This window comes from Pan paniscus, chromosome 3, assembly GCF_029289425.2.
Source record: "Pan paniscus chromosome 3, NHGRI_mPanPan1-v2.0_pri, whole genome shotgun sequence".
NCBI classification, from domain to species: domain Eukaryota; kingdom Metazoa; phylum Chordata; class Mammalia; order Primates; family Hominidae; genus Pan; species Pan paniscus.
The window spans coordinates 39611355-39637226 of NC_073252.2; the positions used below are offsets into that span (position 1 = coordinate 39611355).

General features: G+C 44.9%; 1 protein-coding gene across 1 annotated transcript in view; it reads left to right on the top strand.

Annotated features, from left to right (window-relative positions):
- The window catches only part of KLB (klotho beta), a 44182-nt gene that overhangs the window by 14637 nt on the left and 3673 nt on the right, over positions 1 to 25872 (top strand). Inside the window, exons 2-4 of the mRNA XM_003832182.5 lie at positions 12909 to 13419; positions 16425 to 16693; positions 24368 to 25511. Coding sequence (XP_003832230.3) covers positions 12909 to 13419; positions 16425 to 16693; positions 24368 to 25511 — 1924 coding nt within the window. The remainder of the gene's footprint in view (positions 1 to 12908; positions 13420 to 16424; positions 16694 to 24367; positions 25512 to 25872) is intronic.

Below are 25872 nucleotides of genomic sequence, written 5' to 3' on the forward strand. Positions count from 1 at the left end.
GTAGCCCGTGCTTATAACTCCAGCTACTCAAGAGACTGACGCAGGAGAATTGCTTGAATCTGGGAGGTAGAGGTTGCTGTGAGCAGAGATCCTGCCATTGCACTCCAGCCTGGGCAACAGAGCAACACTCTGTCAAAAAAAAAAAAAAAGACAAGGTCTCACTCTGTCACCCAGACTGGAGCTCAGTGGTGCGATCAGCTCACCCTAACCTCCGCCTCCCAGGCTCAAGCAATTCTCCTGCCTCAGCCTCCCAAGTAGCTGGGATAACAGGCATGTGCCACTACTGCCCTGCTAATTTTTGTATTTTTAGTAGAGGCAGGGTTTCACCATGTTGGCCAGGCTGATCTCGAACTCCTGACCTCAAATGATCCACCCCCTTCGGCCTCCCAAAGTGTTGGAATTACAGGCATGAGCCACCACGCCCGGCCGCCTCTGAGTGTTTCTTAGAGGCTTTCTCAGTCTACTGTCCCTTGGTTTTGTGTCATGTCTGTTGCATACCCCTTGCATTTTCACAGCCTGTTCAATCACCTTCGGGTCTACGGTGTAAAAGTGTATTTCAAAGGCACATAATTTAATTTGCATGATATCCTGGAATGACAGTGAACTAGGAAGGTGAAGGACTTAGTTCTATTTCTAGCTTTACCACTAACTGATATCTTGGGCAGGTCATTTATGTGGGGAGAGGGAGGTTCAGCTTCTTCATCTATAATAGAAACTTTTAAAAATTGAACAAAATGACCTCTGAGGTCCACACTCTACCTCTAACTGGCAGGCAAGAGCACATAGGGCGATATAGCCTGGGCCTGATTCACCTTGTGCAAGTTACCTAACCTCTCCACCCCCTGGTTTCCTCTCCTCTAAGTGGGAATGATCACAGTACCTACCTCGCAGAATTTCAGTGAGGATTAGGTGAGAGAGTATACACACAACACCTGGAACAGTGTCCGGCACATTTGGTACTAGATATGTGTTAGCTCTTATTAATATTTATATTATTCAATTTCTATGGCTCTTATTTCCATCACTGTTCTGTTACATTCAGTTATGAAAATCACTCATCTCTAAGACCCTTTTAATTATTACTTGATTGAATGCCATGCTGTTCTAAATGCTATGCAGACAAGGATCTCTGTCCTTTCAGTCTAACTTTTTTTTTTTTTGAGACAGAGTCTTGCTCTGTCACCCACCCTGGAGTGCAGTGGTGTTATCTTGGTTCACTGCAGCCTCCACCTCCTGGGTTCAAGTGATTCTCCTGCCTCAGCCTCCAGAGTAGAGTAGCTGGGACTACAGGCGCATGCCACAATGCCTGGCTAATTTTTGTATTCTTAGTAGAGACAGGGTTTCACCATGTTGGCCAGGCTGGTCTCAAACTCCTGACCTCAAGTGATCCACCCATCTCAGCCTTCCAAAGTGCTGGGATTACAGGTGTGAGCCACCGCGCCCGGCCTCAGTCTAACATTGACAATGGTGTAAAGATCACCATTCACAGGGGAAGACAATCCAGCACAGGGGTGGTCCCTGAGGGATTCACTTAGCTTTTGACATCAGTGAGGAAAATAATCCAACGCTAACGTTACTGGTTTTAGGAGAGAGGTGAATCGAGAATTACATATAAATGTTACACATAGAAGCGCTGTGCTAGGCACTTGGACAACTAATGGTTTTCTGAACACCCCAAATTTGCTGACAGGTCCTCCATGACCTCTCTAGATGATACTGAATTCCAAAGGTATATAGATATTTTTCTCTCAACATGCAATTGTGGAAAGTAGTACCCTCATTCGAGGACTATTTAGCTCTTTTAATAACCAAGTATAGCAGAGAGAAAATGTAATTTTAAAACAATATGTCAAATGGTCTTTCCCGAATAGCTTCAAAATTTAGAACTGGCAGGACATACAGAAAGCAGGATGGTGTAATAAAGTGGGTTCAAATCCCAGCTCTGCAACTGTAAACTTCAATTTCTTTTCTAAAATGGGAAAAATAAGACTTGTCTTGCAGAAGCTGTATTATCAATAAGGTACGTCAAGTAACCAACAAACTAGCTGATCCATAATAGGCATTCATTCAACGAATATTCTAGGCCAGGCCCTCCCCTGGGCATCTGTGTGGACAACTGTGAACACAATAAATATAGTCAGTCTCTGCCCTCAAGAAGCTAATAGACCTGGTGTGGAGCCACACTGCACGAGCCTGAGATTTTTACAATAGTGGGGAAGGATCTTTTTTTTAAAATAAAAAAAATTTTAAAGGGAGACAAAAATCAGTACAAAAGTAAATATCTGGCCAGGTACAGTAGCTCAGGCACTTTGGGAGGCCAAGGCAGGAGGATTGCTTGAGTTTGAGACCAGCCTGGGCAACATAGTGAGACCCTGTCTCTGCAAAAATAAATAAATGAGCATTTATTTAGAATGAGAAAAACATCACAATAAATTATGATAGTTATTTTTTGTTTTTGTTTTTGTTTTTGAGACAGGTCTCATTCTGTCACCCAAGCTGGAGTGCAGTGGCACAATCACGGCTCATTGCAGCCTCAACCTCCGTGGGCTCAGGTGATCCTCCCACCTCAGCCTCCTGAGTAGCTGGGATTACAGGTGCACACCACCATGCCCAGCTAATTTTTGTATTTTTTGTAGAGACGAGGTTTTGCCATGTTGGCCAGGCCGGTCTCGAACTCCTGGGCTCAAGTGATCCACCAGCCTTGGCTTCCCAAAGTGCTGGGATTACAGACATGAGCTACCACGCCTAGCACAATAAATTACTATAGTCTTAGAGTCCTTTTTTTCTAAAGTCTCTTTAGGGAATTTGCAAGAACTGCTCACCTAGAAATGCTTCCAATTGCAACTAGGCTCCCTGACCCACCCAGGGCATTTCTAGGGACCTAGGTAAGCAAGGCGTCCTGAAGCTAAAGCTTCATTAGGCTCACAGTAAATCTGGCTTTGCTGCAGGCTCTACACATGATGGCCCTTGTTTTTATTATTATAATAATTTGTAATCTCCATGGTGGTTTCTTTTTCTTTTTTTGAGATGGAGTTTCGCACTGTTGCCCAGGCTGGAGTGCAGTGGCGCTATCTCGGCTCACTGCAACCTTTGCCTCCCGGGTTCAAGCGATTCTCCTGTTTCAGCCTCCCTGGTAGCTGGGACTACAGGCATGTGCCACCACGCCTGGCTAATTTTTGTATTTTTAATAGAGATGGGGTTTCACCATGTTGGCCAGGCTGTTCTCGAATTCCTGACCTCAAGTGATCCACCCACCTCGGCCTCCCAAAGTGCTGGGATTACAGGTGAGAGCTACTGTGCCAGGCCTCCATGGTGGTTTATATGTTGACTATCTGTATTCCCAAATCCTGAGGAAAGGCTTCAAGTCACCAACCCAGACCATTTTAGCTTCAGTTATACCATGAGATATAGTCCTTTTGCATGAAAAAATTACTATCAGGATCACTAACAAAAAGCCTTAAATATCATTACACCCTCTACAAAGATGGCATGCAAATGCTCTCCTCCGGCAAAGAGAACTTCACTAAAGCACTAATTTACTAATGCTGATTTCTTCCAATTGCTAATAGAGGGAAACTAGATGCTTCATTTAATCAAATTATGAACTTTATTCTAGACTTTTTTCCTTTTGTGTTGCCAGGTATAGATTCTGGCTCAGCCACTAGTCTAATTTAGTAATATTATCATTGAAATCAGAATTCTTTAACAGGACATTTGTTTTAAAGGAACAAATATGCTAGAGTTTAGTTTTTACATTCCTTCAGGAAAATTCTGAGACAATACAAACTGAGAATAATCAATAATTTGTTAGAATAATTTTTTTTTAAGACAAGGCCTTGCTCTGTCACCCGGGCTGGAGTGCAGTGGTGTGAACACAGCTCAAACACAGCTCACTACAGCCTTGACCTGCTGGACTCAAGTGATCCTCCCACCTCAGCCTCTTGAGTAGCTGGGACTACAGGCACATGCCACCATGCCCAGCTAATTTTTGTATTTTTTGTAGAGATAGAGTTTTGCCATGTTGCCCAGGCTGGTCTTAAACTCCTGGGCTCAAGCAATCCATCCTCCTTGGCCTCCCAAAGTGCCAGGATTATAGCCATGAGCCACCACATCTGGCCAGAAAATTTGAAAATATAATGATTGAAAAAAAATAGGGAGAAATTCATTAAAATGTAATACTGAGTTATTTCAACTATAGAAAACATGAATTTTGGCCAGGCATAGTGGCCCATGCCTGTAATGTCAGCACTTTGGGAGGCTGAGGCGGGCGGATTACTTGAGGTCAGGAGCTTGAGACCAGCCTGGCCAACATGGTGAAACCCCGTCTCTACTAAAAACACAAAAACTAGGCCGGGTGCTTGGCTCACACCTGTAATCCCAGCACTTTGGGAGGCCGAGGCGGGCGGATCACTATGTCAGGAGATTGAGACCATCCTGGCTAACATGGTGAAACACCATCTCTAATAAAAATACAGAAAATCAGCTGGGCGTGGTGTCGGGCACCTGTAGTCCCAGCTACTCAGGAGGCTGAGGCAGGAGAATGGCGTGAACCTGGGAGGTGGATGTTGCAGTGAGCCGAGATTGTGACACTGGTCTCCAGCCTAGGCGACAGAGCGAGACTCCATCTCAAAAAAAAAAAAAAAAAAATTAGCCAGGTGTGGTGGTGCATGCTTATAGTCCCAGCTACTCAGGAGGCTGAGGCAGAAGAATGGCTTGAACCAGGGAGAAGAAGGTTGCAATGAACTGAGATCGCGCCACTACACTCCAGCTGGGTGACAGAGCAAGACTCCTATCTAAAAAAAAAAAAAAAAAAAAAAGGCCATGAAATTTGGACCATTAAAAATAGGATGGTGAATATTTTCTTTATGAAAGGCTGTAACTTTTGTTAATATTTAAATTCTTTCCTAAGAAAAGCAAAGGTAAAATAATGATTCCAAAAGAGTTTCAAGATTGCCAAAAACTTTTTTAAAAATAGTCACATAATATAATTAAATAAATAATTGTCACATAATTTTATAATTTTTTAGCAATGAACAGTAAAGGTCACATACCTTAAGCATCCAATAATTTTTTTTTTTTTTAAGAGACAGGGTCTTGCTCTGTTGCCTGGGCTGGAGTGCAGTGGCATGATCATAGCTCATTGCAGCCTTGACCTCCTGTGCTCAAGCAATCCTTCCATCTAATCCTCCTGAGTAGCTGGGACTACAGGCATGCCACCATGCCTGGCTCATTTTCTTAATTTTTAGTAGAGAAAGAGAGTCTCACTATATTGCCCAATCTGGTCTTGAACTCCTGGCCTGAAGTGATCCTCCCACCTCAGCCTCCCAAAGTGCTGAGAGTACAGATGTGAGCCACAGCATCCAATAAATATTTGTAGACTGCAGCATGGATGAATGAATGAATGTTAAACAATCTGGAAGAGCAGCATTTGGTAATTAACATAAAAGTTGATAGTAGGCTGGCACAGAGACAGAGACTTAGGCTGGCGGATTGCTTGAGGCCAGGAGTTCGATACCAGCCTGAGCAACATAGTGAGAGGTTGTCTTTACAAAACAAACAAATTAAAAAATCAACTTGAGGCCGGACGCGGTGGTTCATGCCTGTAATCCCAGCACTTTGGGAGGCCAAGGCAGGCAGATTGCTTGAGGTCAGGAGTTCAAGACCAGCCTGGCCAACAGGGTGAAACCCTGTCTCTACTAAAAATACAAAAATTAGCTGGGCGTGGTGGCAGGTACCTGTAGTCCCAGCTACTCAGGAGGCTGAGGCAGAAGAATCACTTTAACCCAGGAGGCAGAGGCTGCAGTGAGCCAAGACCGAGCCACTGCACTCCAGCCTGGGTGACAGAGGAAGACTCTGTCTCAAAAAAAAAAAAAAAAAAAAAAAAATCAACTTGATACCAAAATAGAGAAGGGCTAAGCAGATGAAAAGATGAATCAAATTGAAATTAATCCCAAAAGGACAACAAGTAAAACTCAGTAAGCTGCAAACAATAAATGAGGGCAAACATGTTCAGCCACGAGCCTTGGCAAGTAAAGGCTTGGGAGCTATTTGCAGAACACTCTTCACGTCCACACAGTCTCCATTACGATTTTCTAGACCAAGTTAAATTATTTTCAGCTTGCTCTTTCAAAGTACTTCAAATTTACGTTTGTGTCATTTTCACAGGGTCTTCACAGATATTATTACCTCATTTGACCTTCATGAAAATTCTCTAGGGTGTTTATTTTTAGCTCAGTAGAATGAAGGGAAAAACAGGTCTTTGACAGTGAAACGATCTGTCCAAGATCGTAAAGCTGATGAGTCAGCAGAGCTAATAAAAGAGCCCAGGTCTCCTGCTTTCAAGACCAATGTTATTTCCCGTATAGTACCAGGTAGATGAGTAGCACCTTTATATCATTCTCAAATGCCATTTATCCCCTAATAGAGCTGTCAATGTTTTATATCACATGGTCACAGAACACTCATACCAATGGACAAAATGTATGGAAAGCGATTTGGGAATATTTAAAACAATTTTAGAAATAGGTAGTCCAGGCCGGGTGGCTCACGCCTGTAACCCCAGCATTTTGAGAGGCCAAGGCAGGCGGATCACCTGAGGTCAGGAGTTCAAGACCAGCTTGGCCAACATGGTGAAACCCCGTCTCTACTAAAAATACAAAAAATTAGCTGGGTGTGGTGATGGGTGCCTGTAATCCCAGTTACTCAGGAGGCTGAGGCAGAAGAATCGCTTCAACCCAGGAGGTGGAGGTTGCAGTGAGCTGAGATCACACCATGGCACTCCAGCCTAGGCAACAAGAGTGAAACTACGTCTCAAAAAAAAAGAAAGAAAGAAAAGAAATAGGTAGTCCATTCCTGGCATTAATGAAAGGCAATGATTCAAATAAATTAAAGGTTATATATATGCCCAAAGTTAGCTATTGAAACATTTATGACAGGAAAAGAGAAAGAACAAAAGAACGAAGAAAAATAAATTTTTATCAAAAGACAGAGATAGCTAAGTAAATCATTATTATACTAAGATATTCTGAAAACCAAAAACAACATGGAAAATGTTTAAAGTGATTTTATTTCTTAAATTTTTATTTATTTATTAGTTTAATTATTTCGAGATGGAGTTTTGCTCTTGTTGCCCAGGCTGAAGCACAGTGGCACGATCTCAGCTCACTGCAACCTCTGCCTCCCAGGGTTCAAGCCATTCTCCTGCCTCAGCCTCCCGAGTAGCTGGGACTACAGGTGCCCGCCACCATGCCCGGCTAATTTTTGTATTTTTAGTAGAGACAGGGTCCCACCATGTTGGCCAGGCTGGTCTCAAACTCCTGATCTCAGGTGATCCCACCCACCTCCACCTCCCAAGTGCTGGGATTACAGGCATGAGCCACGGCACCCGGCCTTAAAGTGATTTTAGCTGGGAAATATATTTGGAAAGCCTGGGTGGGAACACAGAAATATAAACCTATTTTGTTATGCTTGTGGAGTTTTTAAATAAACTTTCTTTAACCATTGTTATTTAATAGTCTATTAAATAGCTTAAACAACAGACACTTTTATAGTACACATGAACATATTTCAGCCAAAATGTGACCAAATTCATGCACAGATTTGGAAATGGAACTTTTGACAAATGACTGAGGGTTCCTTGAATACACTGGTGTGATGTGTTTGGCTTGCTCATCTGTCTTCAACCCATCTTTCCAACAGTGTCCTGTTATGTCTTCCTCTGGCTCCTAATCCCTTCTTCATCTATTTCTAAAGTTGTGCCTACTATCTTATTTGTTTCCTATCATCCACAGAATTTATCTGAGTCTGGACTTCCAGGGGCATCAAAAAACGCTGCCACATTAAACTGGAGGAGAGAACAGAATGAGATATTAGGTCCTGGTTGTCTCTCAATGACATTAGGGCCTGATAGCTGGCTCCAAAAGAAAAAGAAGCTGACTTTCCCTTTAAGCTACTGAATCTAAAGAACAAAGGTTGAAGCTCCCTTAAATCAATCATTACAGAGGTAGATGGCTTTGTACAAATTAGAGGGTGACCTTGGAAAAGTGTAGAATGGCTGTTGTGCAAGGTTGCAGGGCCCAGGTTGCACTCCCCTACTAACCTCATTTTAATTTTCCCAACAGATCTCCTTTATGAGTGCCCAACCGAAGAACACACATAGATGGATATGGCAAACTCACGATCTGGGAGCAAAACTTTTTACCTTGTTACTTGGCAAATAGGATCAAGTTATAACCAAAAGTACTGCACAGACGACCTCCCCCACATTCTCTACATGAGAATGAAGAGGCTGTCTTCAGCCCAGAGCAAAGATAACCCTAGATACCTTGATAGCCTAGGTAAATAGCAGCAAAGGTGAAAGAGACACTGTGGAACATGAAGGTCACCTTGACAACACATCCATATGTATATCCAGAAAACCTGCATGGAAAGCTACTGCAAAGATATGTCTTCTGAGCTCTACTGTTTCTCATTCAAAGGCTGATGTAACCAAGATTTTTATCACGACTTAGGTCATCTTTCATATAATCACTGAAATTTAGTGTCTGCAAAGGCAAGACATTAAATTTGCAAAGCAACAAGTTTAAGGCTCACAATCCAGGCTACACGGGCTCAGTGCTTTCCAGTTTGCATAGAGAGGTGCACAATAGGCCTGAAGGGAGGTGCTGATCACTGGGTCTTCCATGAATGATAGCTCTAAGGCTACCAAGGGATTAAGTGACTGGTTAGAAAAAAACAAAGAATTCCCTCCTTTGAATCCTAGTAATTTATGAATGCTTTTGTTTCTAATCAGAAAAAAAAAAAAAAAAAAAAAAAAGCGGTTCTCAAGAATTTCTGTCGTGATTCTAGCCCCAGAAAAACCCGGAAAGAATAGCTGAAACCATTTAAGGTAGTGTCTGTCCCAGGCTCCTCTGATTCTTCCAGAAGTTGCAATCTCAGGTTGGAGACAAGGAAAGAGGCTACATTCTGAATACTTCTCTGAGAGGAAATTTTTTTTTTTTTTTTTGAGACAGAGTCTTGCTCTGTCACCCAGGCTGGAGTACAGCGACTCAATCTAGGCTCGCTGCAACCTCTGCCTCCAGGGTTCAAGTGATTCTCCTGGCTCAGCCTCCTGAGTAGCTGGGACTACAGGCGCATGCCACCAAGTCCAGCTAATTTTTTTTTTTTTTTTAGTAGAGAAGAGGTTTCACCATGTTGGCCAAGCTGGTCTCAAATCAAACTCCTGACCTCAAGTGATCTGCCCACCTCAGCCTCCCAAAGAGCTGAGATTACAGGCATGAGCCACTGCTCCCGGTTGGAAAGTTTTGTTTTTTTTTTTCCCTGAGTCAGGGTGTCACTCTGTCCCCCAGGCTGGAGTGCAGAGGTGCCATCTCAGCTCACTGCAACCTCCGCTTCCCTGGCTCAAATGATCTTCCAGCCTCAGCTTCCTGAGTAGCTGGGACTACAGGCACGTATCACCATGCCTGGCTAATTTTTTTTTTTTTTTTTTTTTTTGTAGATATGGGGTTTCGTCATGTTGACCAGGCTGATCTCGAATTCCTGAGCTCAAGCAATCTTCCCACCTTGGCCTCCCAAAGTGTTGGGATTACAGATGTAATCCCACCCAACCACCAACCAAGAGGAAAGCATTCCTTTTTTTTTGAAACAGAGTTTCACTCTTGTTGCCTAGGCTGGAGTGCAATGTCACGATCTCAGCTCACTGCATCACTGCAACCTCTGCCTCCTGGGTTCAAGCGATTCTCCTGCCTCGGCCTTCCGAGTAGCTGGGATTATAGGCATGCGCCACCACGACCGGCTAATTTTGTATTTTTAGTAGAGATGGGGTTTCTCCATGTTGATCAGGCTGGTCTGGAACTCCCGACCTCAGGTGATCCGCCTGCCTCGGCCTCCCAAAGTGCTGGGATTACAGGCATGAGCCACCATGCCCGGCCCGAGGAAAGCATTCTTAAGGATCCTTGGGAATACCTGGGTGCTAAATGGTACCAGAATCTTCCGATGAAAATTGAGTAAGGACAAGTGGACAGAGGTATACCTCAAGGAATTTATTTCTCCAGAAAATCTTCCAGGAATTTATTTAAATTGTTTTTTCTTGCATAAAGCAGGATGGCACGTTTCAGAATCCTCACCCCTTACCTCAATGCCTACTTTCCCCATCTAACAGGGTTTATGGAATATTTTCAGGGTCCACAGGATCAATCTGGTTTGAATCCATTGTTCATATCTGGTTGTCTTTGACCTACGTAAAAGGCAGTTTCAGACAGTTTATTCTGATATAAAATATCTCCAGTGAGCAAAAGAAAAGCTAAGGAACAAAACTGAAAGCAGGCTCTGTGTGCTAAAGATAATGAGTCTGTGCATTTGTTTTAGAAACACACAAATAGTGGGGGCCGGGTGTGGTGGCTCACGCCTGTAATCCCAGCACTTTGGGAGGCCGAGGTGTGTGGATCACCTGAGGTCAGGAGTTCGAGACCAGCCTGGCCAACATGGTGGAGCCCCATCTCTACTAAAAATACAAAAATCAACTGGGCGTGGTGGCGCTCACCTGTAGTCTCAACTACTAGGGAGGCTGAGGTGGGAGGATCACTTGAACCTGAGAGGTGGAGGTTGAGTGAGCTGAGATGGCGCCACGGCATTCCAGCCTGGGTGACAGAGCAAGACTCTGTCTCAAAGAAAAAAAACAACTCAAATAATGGAGAAAATGAGAGACCAGGGAAGAGATGTCAAGAAACAAGCGAGTCAAATGCTGAGGGGAAGAGAGTGGTTCTGACACAGATGAAGGACAATTCCACGGCTAACTGGGACACAGAAGTGGCCTTGGCATTTAAGTGGCATGGAGTCCTTAATGTTTGCTCCTTCAGCTGTGGCTGTGACTGTTAACTCAGCCATGGCTTCTGGCTTTTAATTTTTTTTTAATTTAATGCCATATTTTATGCCATTTTATGTTTCTCTTTCACATGCTGCATCCTTATTTTCCTGATAAGAAACTTTCTGAGGGTAAGTTCCTGTGCCATCTATCTCAGTCTCTCAGCCCAGGGCAAGCCAGGCATGGAAGTAAGTGCTCAGGAAGTATCTATCATATTAAATGGACCAGAAACCCATCACGAGGCTGTGTTGTAAGAGAGCTCAACTGGAAATGCAAACTCCAGGAGGACCAATAATAATAACATCCACCTGGCCGGGCGCGGTGGCTCACGCCTGTAATCCCAGCACTTTGGGAGGCCGAGGCGGGCGGATCACGAGGTCAGGAGATCGAGACCATCCTGGCTAACATGGTGAAACCCCGTCTCTACTAAAAATACAAAAAATTAGCCGGGCGTGGTAGCGGGCGCCTGTAGTCCCAGCTACTCGGGAGGCTGAGGCAGGAGAATGGCGTGAACCCGGGAGGCGGAGCTTGCAGTGAGCCGAGATCGCGCCACTGCACTCCAGCCTGGGCGACAGAGCGAGACTCCGTCTCAAAAAAAAAAAAAAAAAAAAAAAAAAAAAAAACATCCACCTTTTGGCAGTACCTCCTACGTGCTCTATTCTATGCTACATAGTTCATGCATATATTAGCTCTAAATCTGACAACAACGTTATAGGGGATTTTTTTTTTTTTTGAGACAGAGTTTTGTTCTTGTCACCCAGGCTGGAGTGCGGTGGCACGATCTCTGCTCACTGCAACCTCTGCCTCCCGGGTTCAAGCGATTATCCTGCCTCAGCCTCCCAAGTAGCTGGGATTACAGGTGCCTGCCACCATGCCCAACTAAGTTTTGTATTTTTAGTAGAGACGGTGTTTCACCACGTTGACCAGGCCGGTCTCGAACCCCTGACCTCAGGTGATCCGCCTACCTCGGCCTTTCAAAATGCTGGGATTATAGGCATGTGCCACCGCGCCTGGTGGATATTGTTGTTATTAACCTCATTCTACAACTGAGGATACTAAGAGATTTCAGAAAGGTTAAGTGACTTGACTAAGGTTACACAATGAGTACGTGAACTTCAAGCTTAGGTGTGCTGACCCCAAAGCTTACACTCTTTCCATTGGTCTTCTGCTGTGGGCAGTGCCGACCACCCTTTAATAATCATAGCAATAATAGCTAAGGCTTATATAGAGCTTACTCTGTGCTAGGCATGATTCTAAAGCAATTTACGCAGATTAACTCACTCAATTCTCACAACATCCCTAGGAGGTGGGCTCTATTATTACTCATTTATAGGATTCAGGGCCTGTGTTGTCCTGGACTTCTAAATTAGGACCAAAGGGAGATTCTGTAGAATGGTGAAAGATCACTGCTCTGGGCCAGGCGCGATGGCTCATGCCTGTAATCCCAACACTTTGGGAGGCCGAGGAGGGTGGATTACCTGAGGTCAGGAGTTCCAGACCAGCCTGACCAATATGGTGAAACCCTGTCTCTACTGAAAATACAAAAATTAGTCGAGCGTCGTGGTGTTCACCTGTAATCCCAGCTACTCGGGAAGCTGAGACAGGAGAATTGCTTGAACCTGGGAGGCGGAGGTTGCAGTGAGCTGAGATCGCACCACTACACTCCAGCCTAGGCGACAGAGCAAGACTCTGTCTCAAACAAAAATAAAAATAAAAAAATAAAAAATCACTGCTCTGTATCTTCTTATGTAGAGGAGGAAACCCTACACACTACCCCAAGAGGGCCCAGGAAGGGAGCCAGGCAGAGGGGAAATAAGAGCCTAGACTAGGCTTTCTGCCAGCCTCCAGCTCTCCTTTAGCAGAAGTTTTAGGTTGGAAGCACTACGGGCATAGAGAACAGACTTTGAGGTCATCAGGGCTCCCTGGCAGCTTTCCCCTGAATCACTGTACGCTGCATTAATTTTATCCATGAAAAGGCCATTTACCAGCCATGTTACAGCCCTTGTAAGTGAGGACAACAAAGATCAATAATATTTTCTTCTTTTAGGCTCACTCGAAAGTTTGGCATAACTACAACACACATTTCCGCCCACATCAGAAGGGTTGGTTATCGATCACATTGGGATCTCATTGGATCGAGCCAAACCGGTCGGAAAACACGATGGATATATTCAAATGTCAACAATCCATGGTTTCTGTGCTTGGATGGTTTGCCAGCCCTATCCATGGGGATGGCGACTATCCAGAGGGGATGAGAAAGAAGTTGCTCTCCGTTCTACCCATTTTCTCTGAAGCAGAGAAGAATGAGATGAGAGGCACAGCTGATTTCTTTGCCTTTTCTTTTGGACCCAACAACTTCAAGCCCCTAAACACCATGGCTAAAATGGGACAAAATGTTTCGCTCAATTTAAGAGAAGCACTGAACTGGATTAAACTGGAATACAACAACCCTCGAATCTTGATTGCTGAGAATGGCTGGTTCACAGACAGTCGTGTGAAAACAGAAGACACCACGGCCATCTACATGATGAAGAATTTCCTCAGCCAGGTGCTTCAAGGTTGGTTGTACACTTGCTTAATTTTTTAAAAATTCTAAAAACTTACAGGATATTTAAAGTCACCTTTGAATATGTAACTATTATTGTTGGGCTTTTTTTTTTTTTTTTTGAAACGGAGTTTCTCTCTGTCTCCCAGGCTGAAGTGCAGTGGCACCATCTTGGCTCACTGCAACCTCCGCCTCCCGGGTTCAAGTGATTCTCCTGCCTCAGCCTCCCAAGTAGCTGGGATTACAGGTGTCCACCACCACGCCCAGCTAATTTTTGTATTTTTAGTAGAGACAGGGTCTCACCATGTTGGCCAGGCTGATCTCAAACTCCTGACCTTAAGTGATCCGCCCGCCTCAGCCTCCCAAAGTGCTGGGATTACAAGCATGAGCCACCATGCCCGGCCTGGCCTTTTGTATTGTCCAATTTTTTTTTTTTTTAAATGGAGCCACTCTGTGGCCCAGGCTGGAGTGCGACAGTGCAATCTTGGCTCACTGCAACCTCTGCCTCCTGGGTTCAAGCAATTCTCCTGCTTCAGCCTCCTGAGTAGCTGGGATTACAGGTGCATGCCACCACACCCAGCTAATTTTTTATATTTTGGTAGAGATGGAGTTTCATCATGTTGGCCAGGCTGGTCTCGAGCTCCTGACCTCAAGTGATCCACCCGCCTCGGCCTCCCAAAGCGCTGGGATTACAGGCATGAGCCACCGCACCTAGCCTGAAATTTTTTTTTTCTTTACTTTTTGAAACGGAGTTTCACTCTTGTTTCCCAGGCTGGAATGCAGTGGCGCAATCTCAGCTCACTGCAACCTCCACCTCCCAGGTTCAAGCAATTCTTCTGCTTCAGCCTCCCGAGTAGCTGGGATTACAGGTGTCTGCCACCACTCCCGGCTAAGTTTTGTATTTTTAGTAGAGACGGGGGTTCAACATGTTGACCAGGCTGGTCTCGAACTCCTGACCTCAGGTGATCCACCTGCCTCAGCCTCCCAAAGTGCCAGGATTACAGGCATGAGCCACCACATCCAGCCATTGTATTGTCCAATGTTGACAGCACTTTTTTATGTTATTCCCATGTCCTTTTTAAAATAAAAGTTTGAGAACAGAATCCTTTCAGACTAGGGCTACACCCTTAATTGGCAAGAAGATGCTGTTTCATTCCTTATAAAGGACACAGTGCTAAAAGAGGTATGCTTAAAGTTTCCTAACAGCAGTACTTTATTCCAAGATGTTGAAAGTTTTTCTGGAAATTGTGATCTTTATACTCTATTACATGACGGTATGATGAAAAGGTCTGAAGACAAAATGAGTTGTTTCTATTGCTCCCAGAGACTTTTGGCCCCCACTTAGCCCCTCACTCCTTCTCTATTACTCAAGTAGTGACATCTACAGGTGGCTGATAGAAACAACGGAGCAGAAGACAAGCTGAGGTTACGATGGTTCTGTTCCCTGGAGTTGGGCTCTATTTCACTCTCATATTAAGGAATTCTCTGTGGATCTTTCTAAAATTCTGTTGCTCTCTTTAGAAGTCACAAGCCAGGAAGAAAATCCCAGGTGCTGCTGGAGAGAGCCTTCAGGGAGGGTCCTGAGGGAGAGCAAGACCCTGCCGCCCCAAGTTGCAGGAAGGAACAGCATGGAACCGAGCCACACCCAGCTACGGGCCATGCACATGGGGGCCAAGGCTGAGGGCTCTGCCTACAGGGTCTGGGTCAAATGCCATGCTCTTGGGCAGAAAGGGTGTCCATTCCCCAGGTGTTACCATTCCACCTCTCCTTAGGACCCTACAACAGCTATAGACTAGAACCAGGGCCTGTTAAACATATTTATCTTCTTGGAAACTCTTGGCTTGGACTTTCCTCATTTTAGGAAAATAATGTCAGTGACAAAAATCCCCAAAATGCAGAGATGAGGAGGCATTTCTATGAGAGAAGTGAAATCTTTTAAGAAAGAAAAAAGGATTCAGGGCTAATTTGGGTATTTGTTGTTTGGACTGCTGTTGATTTTCTTTTCTCTTTTTTTTCCCTGAGATGGAGTTTTGCTCTTGTTACCCAGGCTGGAGTGCAATGGTACAATCTTGGCTCACTGCAATCTCCACCTCCTGTATTCAAGCGATTCTCCTGCCTCAGCCTCCCGAGTAGCTGGGATTACAGATGCCCGCCACCATCCCCAGCTAATTTTTGTATTTTTAGTAGAGACAAGGCTTCACTATGTTGCCCAGGCTGGTCTTGAACTCCTGACCTCAGGTGATCCACCCACCTCAACCTCCCAAAGTGCTGGGATTACAGGCATGAGCCACTGAGCCCTGCCTGTTGATTTTCATATTTCATTTTTACACAATTCCTACAAGTTACTGAATCAGAGTTTTAAAGCTAGAAAGGTCCTTAGAGATCCTATTTTCCAATCTTTTTTGTTTAAAAATGAGGAAACTGAGGCCAAGAAATTTGCCCAATAGCATGCTCCCTGGAGCATAGCAGGGTAAGCTCCTCAGCCCCCTGCTCTTTAGCCCAGCCAGTTCCCATTCTCTTACATCACTTTTCTTCTTTTACCTCCTTATGTGTACATTCATTTATGTTAATTCTAAAAGCAGCTTTTTTTTAACTCCTTGAAGGATAGTTTCCTAGAATTAACAGCTTATCCACAAATAAGAACCAACTCAAACTTGAAATAAGAAACTCTTGATCATAAGCACACATACGCATTTGTCCCAAAGAGTTCTGGAAATTACCATGCCCTCTGACACAGATTTGCACACCAAGTCTCAGGAGTATTTAAGGTGTGATCCTTTAACTGTGACATACACTTGTTCCAAGTGGGAGTGGGGGGATCAGAAGATACCAATCTGGATGATAGTAATTGCCACTTTTGAAGTATAAACATGAATTTTCTATTTGATACAGCAGACCTGAAAATTAGGGGAAAGGTTCGTTTTACAATATGCTGTCCTCTGGCATGTTAGTGAAATTGTAAACGTGAACTAGAATGTTTAGGCCTCTGAACATCTCTGCTTTCTTTTCTCTGTGCAGCAATAAGGTTAGATGAAATACGAGTGTTTGGTTATACTGCCTGGTCTCTCCTGGATGGCTTTGAATGGCAGGATGCTTACACCATCCGCCGAGGATTATTTTATGTGGATTTTAACAGTAAACAGAAAGAGCGGAAACCTAAGTCTTCGGCACACTACTACAAACAGATCATACGAGAAAATGGTTTTTCTTTAAAAGAGTCCACGCCAGATGTGCAGGGCCAGTTTCCCTGTGACTTCTCCTGGGGTGTCACTGAATCTGTTCTTAAGGTAAGTGGTTACTTCCAAATTAACCATAAACTGGGAAAAACAGCACACACTATTTCATTTACTCAATGACAGCTAAGAGGTAGCTGTCAGACAATATCAAATACCACAATTGTATGGAGGTTATGAAGGAGAGCTAGGGAAAGAGAAGGGAGAAAAAGAAGGAAATAAATGCTGAGAGCCTTTCATGGGCTAGAACTCATAATTGGTGATGGAGATGGAGAGGTGAAGAGGCTGCCCTCAAGGAGCATACAGTCTAGAGGGAACTTACTGTCATTTCTGTGTCAGGTTTTTGTTATAATAGTAATGTCAAAATGATAGGAAATTTGTCTTCAGATTTTTGTTTTGCCAAAAGCAAATTATTAGCAGCACCTTGTTTAACTGATTCTTGCTGTTTCACAGAGTTGGGTAATTTGCCTTCTGAGGTCTCTATATCCCAGTGGAGCCTCCTCACACATCTCATTCCTCACCCCCTTAAGCTGTCCTCAAAAGTCACCTTCTCCATAAGGCTTCCCTCCACTCCAAAAACCATCCTCCTATCACTTCTCTTCCTCTTTTCCTGCTTTTCTATGGTGTACTTGCCACCACCTGACATACTATGTGCTTTCCACATTTTCCATACTTATCACCTGTCTTCCCCTACTAGAATGCAAGCTGCATAAGAGCAAAAATGTCTGAGGCTTTGATGCCTGCTATATGCCTCACTAGGGCAGTGCTGGGCACATGGCAGGTGCTTATCTTTTAGAACCAGGTGAATGAATGAGCTCACCTTTTAGTTGTTATTATTATTGTTATTTTAACTATGCTACCTGGAAATCAAGAAATCACCTTTTAGAGCCAGGTGAGACCTTGCCCAGGCTGGAGTGCAGCGGTGCGATTTTGGCTCACTGTAACCTCTGCCTCCCCAGTTCAAACGATTCTCCTGCCTCAGCCTCCCAAGTAGCTGGGATTACAGGCACCTGCCACCATGCCTGGCAAATTTTTCTTTTTTTTTTTTTGGAGACTGAGTTTCATTCTTGTTGCTCGTCACCCAGGCTGGAGTGCAATGGTGCGATCTTGGCTCACTGCAACCTTCACCTCCTGGGTTCAAGCAATTGTCCTGTCTCAGCCTCTCAAGTAGCTGGGACTACAGGCATGTGCCACCACTCCCGGCTAATTTTTGTATCATTAGTAGAGACGGGGTTTCACCATGTTGGCCAAACTGGCTTCGAAATCCTGACCTCAGGTTATCCACCCACCCCGGCCTCCCAAAGTGCTGGGATTATAGGCATGAGCCACCACGCCCAGCCAAATTTTTGTATTTTTAGTAGAAACAGGGTTTCACCAAGTTGGCCAGGCTGGTCTTGAGCTCCTGACCTCAGGTGATCGACCCGCCTCGGCCTCCCAAAGTGCTGGGATTACAGGTGTGAGCCACCGTGCCCAGCTTTTTGTTTTGTTTTCTTTTCTTCTTTTCTTTTTTCTCTTCTCTTCTTTTCTTTTCTTTTTTGAGACAGAGTCTTACTGTGTTGCCCAGGCTGGTGTGCAGTGAGTGATCTCAGCTCACTGCAACCTCTGCCTCCTGGATTCAAGCAATTCTCCTGCCTCAGCCTCCCAAGTAGCTGGGATTACAGGTGCCCGCCACCACGCCCAGCTAATTTTTGTATTTTTAGTAGAGATGGGGTTTCACTATGTTGACCAGGCTGGTCTTGAACATCTTGACCTCAAGTGATCTGCCTGCCTCAGTCTCCCAAAGTGCTGGGATTACAGGTGTGAGCCACCATGCCCAGACATGCCTGTATTCTATTAATAGAAGCATATGGAAAGACAAGATGTACAAGGATTGAGACCAGACAAAAGGGTTCAAACCATGAATTAGCAAAGTTCTCAGGTTATGAATCTCAACCCCTGTGGATATTTACTTATATTTATATAGTTATTTATTTTTGAGACAGAGTTTTGCTTTGTTGCCTGGCTTACTGCAACCTCCGCCTCCCGCGTTCATGCAATTCTCCTGTCTCAGCCTCCTGAGTAGCTGGGATTACAGGCGCCTGCCACCCTGCCCAGCTGATTTTTTGTATTTTAGTAGGGACAGGGCTTCACCATGTTGCCCAGGCTGGTCTCAAACTCCTGAGCTTAGGCAATCTGCCTGTCTCGGCCTCCCAAAGTGCTAGGATTACAGGTGTTAGCCATCGTGCCCAGCTGTGAATATTTATTTAAAATAGAGTCTCACTCTGTCTTCCAGGCTGGAGTGCAGTGTCGTGATCTCAGCTCACTGCAGTCTGCCTCCTGAATTCAAGCGATTCTCCTGCCTCTGCCTCCAAAGTAGCTGGGATTACAGGTGCCTGTCACCATGCCCAGCTAATTTTTGTATTTTTAGTAGAGATGGGGTTTCACTATGTTGGCCAGACTGGTCTCGAACTCTTGGCCTCAAGCAATCTGTCTGCCTTAGACTCCCAAAGTGCTGGGATTACAGTCGTGAGGCACTGCACCCAGCTCCCTGTGGATATTTAAACAAGACTTTAGCAAGAGCTCAGGGTGATTAAAGGGGGAAAGGTATAGAGAGCAGAATAAACAGTGTCTCATCTTCAGCTTGTGTCCCCTCCAGAGCCAGTTCCTACCTCTTCCTTCACATGGCAGAGGCAGGAGAGTTCAATACTATTCATATTCAAATTTTGCTAAGTGCTCCAAAAATGTCTTTTTCCCTATCACTTTAATTGGGTTTATATATTTCAAAATTCCAGACCTAGCAAAGACCCCAGGAGATATAAGAGTTTCTTTGCCTGCCTGTATGGGAGACCCAACCTACAAGATCCTGCTTCAGCTAAAACCCACCTGTTCCTCAGACACTGTGAATGTCTGCCCCTTCTACATTTCAGAGCAAGAATTGATCATGAGGTCAGGAAAAGCAGTTCTGTGATCTGTCAGGTCTGGGTTTCATACTCATCTCTGGAGCCCAGCAAAGAGCCAGATTCACTTGAACCACTTGGATTAAGAATGAGGATAAGGCTGATCTGAGTGCGGTGGTGTTTACAACTTATTGGTTACAACCAGTTACAGATTTCTGTTCCTTCTCTACTCCTACTGCTTCATTTGGCTAGCCCAAACATAAATAAATAAATAAATAAATAAATAAATAAATAAATAAAGATGAATGGTTTGCCAAGAAAAATTACGGTGCTTTTTGAAAAATCAGCCAATAAATATATGGATAGACACTGTGTACACAGAAAACTAGATGTCCTCTATAGGGAGACTGATAAAATTAAAGTAATACTTGAAAAATATTACTAAGCCAGACCGGGCATGGTGACTAACTCCTGTAATCCCAGCACTTTGGGAGGCCAAGGTGGGAGGATCACTTGAGCTCAGGAGTTTGAGACCAGCCTGGCCATTATGGCAAAACCTTGTCTCTACAAAAAAAACTGGGTGTGGTGACGTGGGCCTGTAATTCCATCTATAATTCCATCTACTCAGGAGGCTGAGGCAGGAGAATCGCTTGAGCCCGGGAGGAAGGTTGCAGTGAGCTGTGATCGTGCCACAGCACTCCAGCCTGGGCAACAGAGCAAGACCCTGTCTCAAAAAAAAAAAAAAATTACTAAGCCTAACTTTGCACATTTCTATCTTATTTTCCCTAGCCTCTTAGCATTCTTTTCTCCTCTAACATTTTATTTTCAAAAATTTCAAACATACAATAGAAATGCATATTCCCTTCATCAAGACTGACTGACTGTTAACATGCTGCCATATTTGTTTCAACTCTGCCTCTCTCCCCCTTTTTTTTTTTTTTTTGAGACAGAGCCTTGCTCTATCACCCAAACTGGAGTGCAATGGCGCGATCCCAGCTTACTGCAACCTCTGCCTCCCGGGTTCAAGAGATTCCCCTGCCTCAGCCTTCCAAGTAGCTGGGATTACAGGTGCCCCCCACCATGCCCAGCTAATTTTTTGTATTTTTAGTAGAGACGGGTTTCACTATTTTGGCCAGGCTGCTCTTGAACTCCTGACCTCGTGATCCACCCACCTCGGCCTCCCAAAGTGCTGGGATTACAGGCGTGAGCCACTGCACCCGGCCCCTGCCTCTCTGTTTTATAAACTTTTGATAAATTGCGGACATCATTACACTCCACCCCAAAATATCTCAGCATATATCTCCTAAGAACAGGACATTCTTATTATGATTCCCAGGAAATTTAACACTGATTCAACGCTATCTAAAATACAATCCATATTCAATTTTTTTAATGTTCCAAAAATGTCCTTTATAGATTAAAAAAATCTTTGATTAAGAATGCAAGCAAAGATCAAATGTTGGTTGTCATGTATTGTTAGCTTCCTTTAATTCAGGACAATCACCTCATGGCATTGACGTGTTTGAAGAGTCCAGGCCAACTGCTTGTAGATTTCTCTGGTTGTTCTTCTGAGTCTAATGACTCAGTTAACCATTTCTGGAAATAATACTACATAGATGATGTGCCTTTGTATCATATCAGGAGGTAAATGATGTCAATTTGTTTCATTACTGAAGATATTACTGTGGTTGAAGTAGTATTACCAGATTTCTTGGTTAAGGTGGCATTTGTGGCTAGGCACACTTGTTCACTCCTGTAATCCCAGCACTTTGAGAGGCCGATGTGGGTAGATCACTTGAGCCCAGGTGGTCGAGGATGCAGTCTAGTGTGGGCGACAGAGCAAGACCCTGTCCCTCCTCCCTACTCCCCCCAAAAAAAAGAAAAAAGAAAAAAAAGGTGATATGTGCCATATGGTAACTTTTCCATTTTTAATTAAGAAGTAATCTGATGCTGGCCAGGCTCGATGGCTCACACCTGTAATCCTAGCACTTTGGGAGGCCGAGGCGGGCGTATCACTTGAGGTCAGGACCTGTCTGGCCTGTCAGGACCAGCCTGGCCAACGTGGCAAAATCCTGTCTCTACAAAAAAAAAAAAAAAAAAAAAATTAGCCAGGCAGGGTGGCATGGGCTTGTAATCCCAGCTACTTGGGAGGCGGAGGCAGAAGAATCACTTGAACCTCAGAGACGGAGGCTGCAGTGAGCCAAGATCGCACCATTGCACTCCAGCCTGGGCAACAGAGTGAGACTTTGTCTAAAAAAAGAAAAAAGAAGAAATCTGATGTTGATACTTGGGACTCTATGAATATCCTATTCCTCAACAACATTTCACTCCATGGTTTTAACATTCTTTCATGAACCGGGCCGGGCACAGTGGCTCACCTGTAATCCCAGCACTTTGGGAGGCCGAGGTGGGTGGATCACTTGAGGTCAGGAGTTCAAGACCAGCCTGGCCGACATGGTGAAGCCCCGTCTCTAATAAAAATACAAAAACTAGCCAGGCATGGTGGCTGGCATCTGTAATCCCAGCTACTCAGGAGGCTGAGGCAGGAGAATCGCTTGAACCCGGGGGGCGGAGGTTTCAGTGAGCCAAGATCGCGCCATTGCACTCCAGCCTGGGCGACAAGAACAAAACTCCGTCTCAAATAAACAAACAAACAAACAAACAAAACATTATTTCATGAACCTTGCCTTAATCATTACTTTGTAGATTGCAAAATGGTAAATTTCTAATCGGATTATTCCCTCTACATTTATTAGCTGGATTCTCTTAAAATTGATGTTTTATAATTCATTATTGTCACTATGATATTGTTCCTTTTGATGCTCAAGTTGTTTCAAATTTAGTCAATGGGACCCCCTCAAGCTGTTTCTGTCTTTTCCACATTTCCCTTTCAGTTTTTAAGCACTTCCTTATTTTCTGGCACAAGATGCCCACCTTCATCTCATTCTTCTCCTGGAAAAAACCATTTCTCCAAGGAGTACAAGGTCCTTTTGGTGGGGAATAGGATTTTAGAAACAAGCTCTGGGAGCTGGGGTTGGGATTGGGATGCATCATCTTTAACTAGAAAATTAACCTCTTAGCAGACTAATCATACGCACTTGCTGAGATTAATGCTTTCTGAAGGTTTTTAACGTAAGACATTTTTATTTGATCTTGCCTTGCCCCATAGCAAGACTGCCTTTTATAAACATCCTTTCAATACCATGATGTTCTGAGTCTTCAAAACACTAAAACTGGCCATCTAGGCTAGGAGGATTTTACTCAAATAATGAATTATATACAGATTTAACTTCATGCTCACATGATCAATGTTCTCTTAGTTTAATGTTCTAGATAACTGGTTGGCAGATGGCAAATGGGCAGTGATATGGTTTTGTAATTAAACTATGAAAGATGACACACGAAAAAACAATTAGAGGGAAAATATTTACCAAAGGTTAATTATAGTTTTTTCCTGGTGTATTTAAATTCTGTCATGAGGGGAAAAAGAAGTACTTTAAAACAAGTACTTAACTTTTACTTTCCCTTATTAATCTTGAATTTGGGAATGTTTTTCTTAAGGGCTTTGTTTTAGTTTGGACTCAAGGGCCTAACAGGCAATTATTGCCACTAGGGAAAATGAAACCCAAGTCATGACTACATTGTGTTTGTATAGCGCTTTAGAGTTCCCAGAGCACCTTCCCAGAGTCACTGAGTCCTCACAGCACACCTGTGAGGTGGGTGCGATTACTCCGTCACTATATAGTTGCCAAGCCTGAGTTTCAAAGGGGCAGAACTAGAACAGGAGTCCAGGGCTCTCTCCTTCGTGGAGAGACACAGAATGAGACTCTGTCAGATCCAAGTGTCAACCTTGGGAGTTTCTAGGGATAGTCTACTGTCCTTTCCACCCATAACCCAAGTGCCTTGCATAGAAAATGTGTCAGCATTCTGTTGGATGAATAAATGCTATGTTCTCACAGGCACATGGGTCGGGGAGACATGATGGATGCAAATGTGTTATCACTTGGACTTTTCTTTTCTTTTCTTTTCTTTTTTTTTTTGAGTTGGAGTTTTTGCTCTTGTTGCCGAGGCTGGAGTGCAATGGCATGATCTCGGCTCACTGCAACCTTCGCCTCCTGCGTTCAAGCGATTCTCCTGCCTCAGCCTCCAGAGTAGCTGGGATTACAAGCATGCGCCTCCACGCCTGGCTAATCTTGTATTTTTTTTTTTTTTTTTTTTTTTTAGTAGAGACGGTGTTTCTCCATGTTGGTCAGGCTGGTCTCAAACTCCCAACTTCAGGTGATCTGCCCGCCTCAGCCTCCCAAAGTGCTAGGATTACAGGCACGAGCCACCGCGCCCGGCCTGGATTTTTTAAATACAAGTTAGAAATTTGCATTCAGCAAAAGCAAGGGGTCATTGCTTACCCCACCGCACCAGCCTTTTTAAGGAATTGTGCCTGGGGTCAACCTCCTCTTCTCAGTGAAATCTCTACAACAGGAATTTCAACTTTGTCTTCAATTTATGGCAGGGTTTAGAATCTCTTTTGTAATTGCTTTTAACTGAGTGTACCAAGCCAATTTCCTGATGCATTTGAACAGAATCACTTCAAACCCCACCATATATAACCTAGGGTTTAAAGTTAAATGAACTGGAAAATGGCTTCCCAATGTTTTCTCAAACAACTTGTTTTCCAAGCCAGGGCCTGGGTGTGGCTCCTTCTCTGCTTTCTGGTCTCCTTGGGAGATTTCAAGGGCTGGAAAAGGCCTGGAGTGGTGGCCTGTAATCCCAGCACTTTGGGAGGCAGAGGTAGGCAGATCACTTGAGCCTCCGTCTGCCAGAGCATGCTTGACCTGAATGAGCTTGTTTTTCACAGCCCGAGTCTGTGGCTTCGTCCCCACAGTTCAGCGATCCTCATCTGTACGTGTGGAACGCCACTGGCAACAGACTGTTGCACCGAGTGGAAGGGGTGAGGCTGAAAACACGACCCGCTCAATGCACAGATTTTGTAAACATCAAAAAACAACTTGAGATGTTGGCAAGAATGAAAGTCACCCACTACCGGTTTGCTCTGGATTGGGCCTCGGTCCTTCCCACTGGCAACCTGTCCGCGGTGAACCGACAGGCCCTGAGGTACTACAGGTGCGTGGTCAGTGAGGGGCTGAAGCTTGGCATCTCCGCGATGGTCACCCTGTATTATCCGACCCACGCCCACCTAGGCCTCCCCGAGCCTCTGTTGCATGCCGACGGGTGGCTGAACCCATCGACGGCCGAGGCCTTCCAGGCCTACGCTGGGCTGTGCTTCCAGGAGCTGGGGGACCTGGTGAAGCTCTGGATCACCATCAACGAGCCTAACCGGCTAAGTGACATCTACAACCGCTCTGGCAACGACACCTACGGGGCGGCGCACAACCTGCTGGTGGCCCACGCCCTGGCCTGGCGCCTCTACGACCGGCAGTTCAGGCCGTCACAGCGCGGGGCCGTGTCGCTGTCGCTGCACGCGGACTGGGCAGAACCCGCCAACCCCTATGCTGACTCGCACTGGAGGGCGGCCGAGCGCTTCCTGCAGTTCGAGATCGCCTGGTTCGCCGAGCCTCTCTTCAAGACCGGGGACTACCCCGCGGCCATGAGGGAATACATCGCCTCCAAGCACCGACGAGGGCTTTCCAGCTCGGCGCTGCCGCGCCTCACCGAGGCCGAGAGGAGGCTGCTCAAGGGCACGGTCGACTTCTGCGCGCTCAACCACTTCACCACTAGGTTCGTGATGCACGAGCAGCTGGCCGGCAGCCGCTACGACTCGGACAGGGACATCCAGTTTCTGCAGGACATCACCCGTCTGAGCTCCCCCACGCGCCTGGCTGTGATTCCCTGGGGGGTGCGCAAGCTGCTGCGGTGGGTCCGGAGGAACTACGGCGACATGGACATTTACATCACCGCCAGTGGCATCGACGACCAGGCTCTGGAGGATGACCGGCTCCGGAAGTACTACCTAGGGAAGTACCTTCAGGAGGTGCTGAAAGGTAAGGGCGGGGCCCCTTCAGACACAGGGCAGAGCGAGATTCCTGTTACCTGACAAGAACAAAGAATGGGAGCAGCAGGCTGGTGCCTGACAGCATCCAATTTGTGGCACCCAAGTCCTGTCAATTGAATTTTGTCCTGAAAACTGGCCTATGGGATTTTTGAAAAAATTTTAAAATCATAAAAGTAACACACACCAATTATAGAAAACTGGGCACGTGGAGAAGTTTTTAAAAAATCACCTGAAATCTCACTCCCCAGGATAAACAGTCACTATTTTGGGTTACTTATTTTCAGCATGCTTGCTAGGCTTTAAAAAAATGGTTGTGGGTAAACAGGTGTATAAATTTATGGGATGCATGA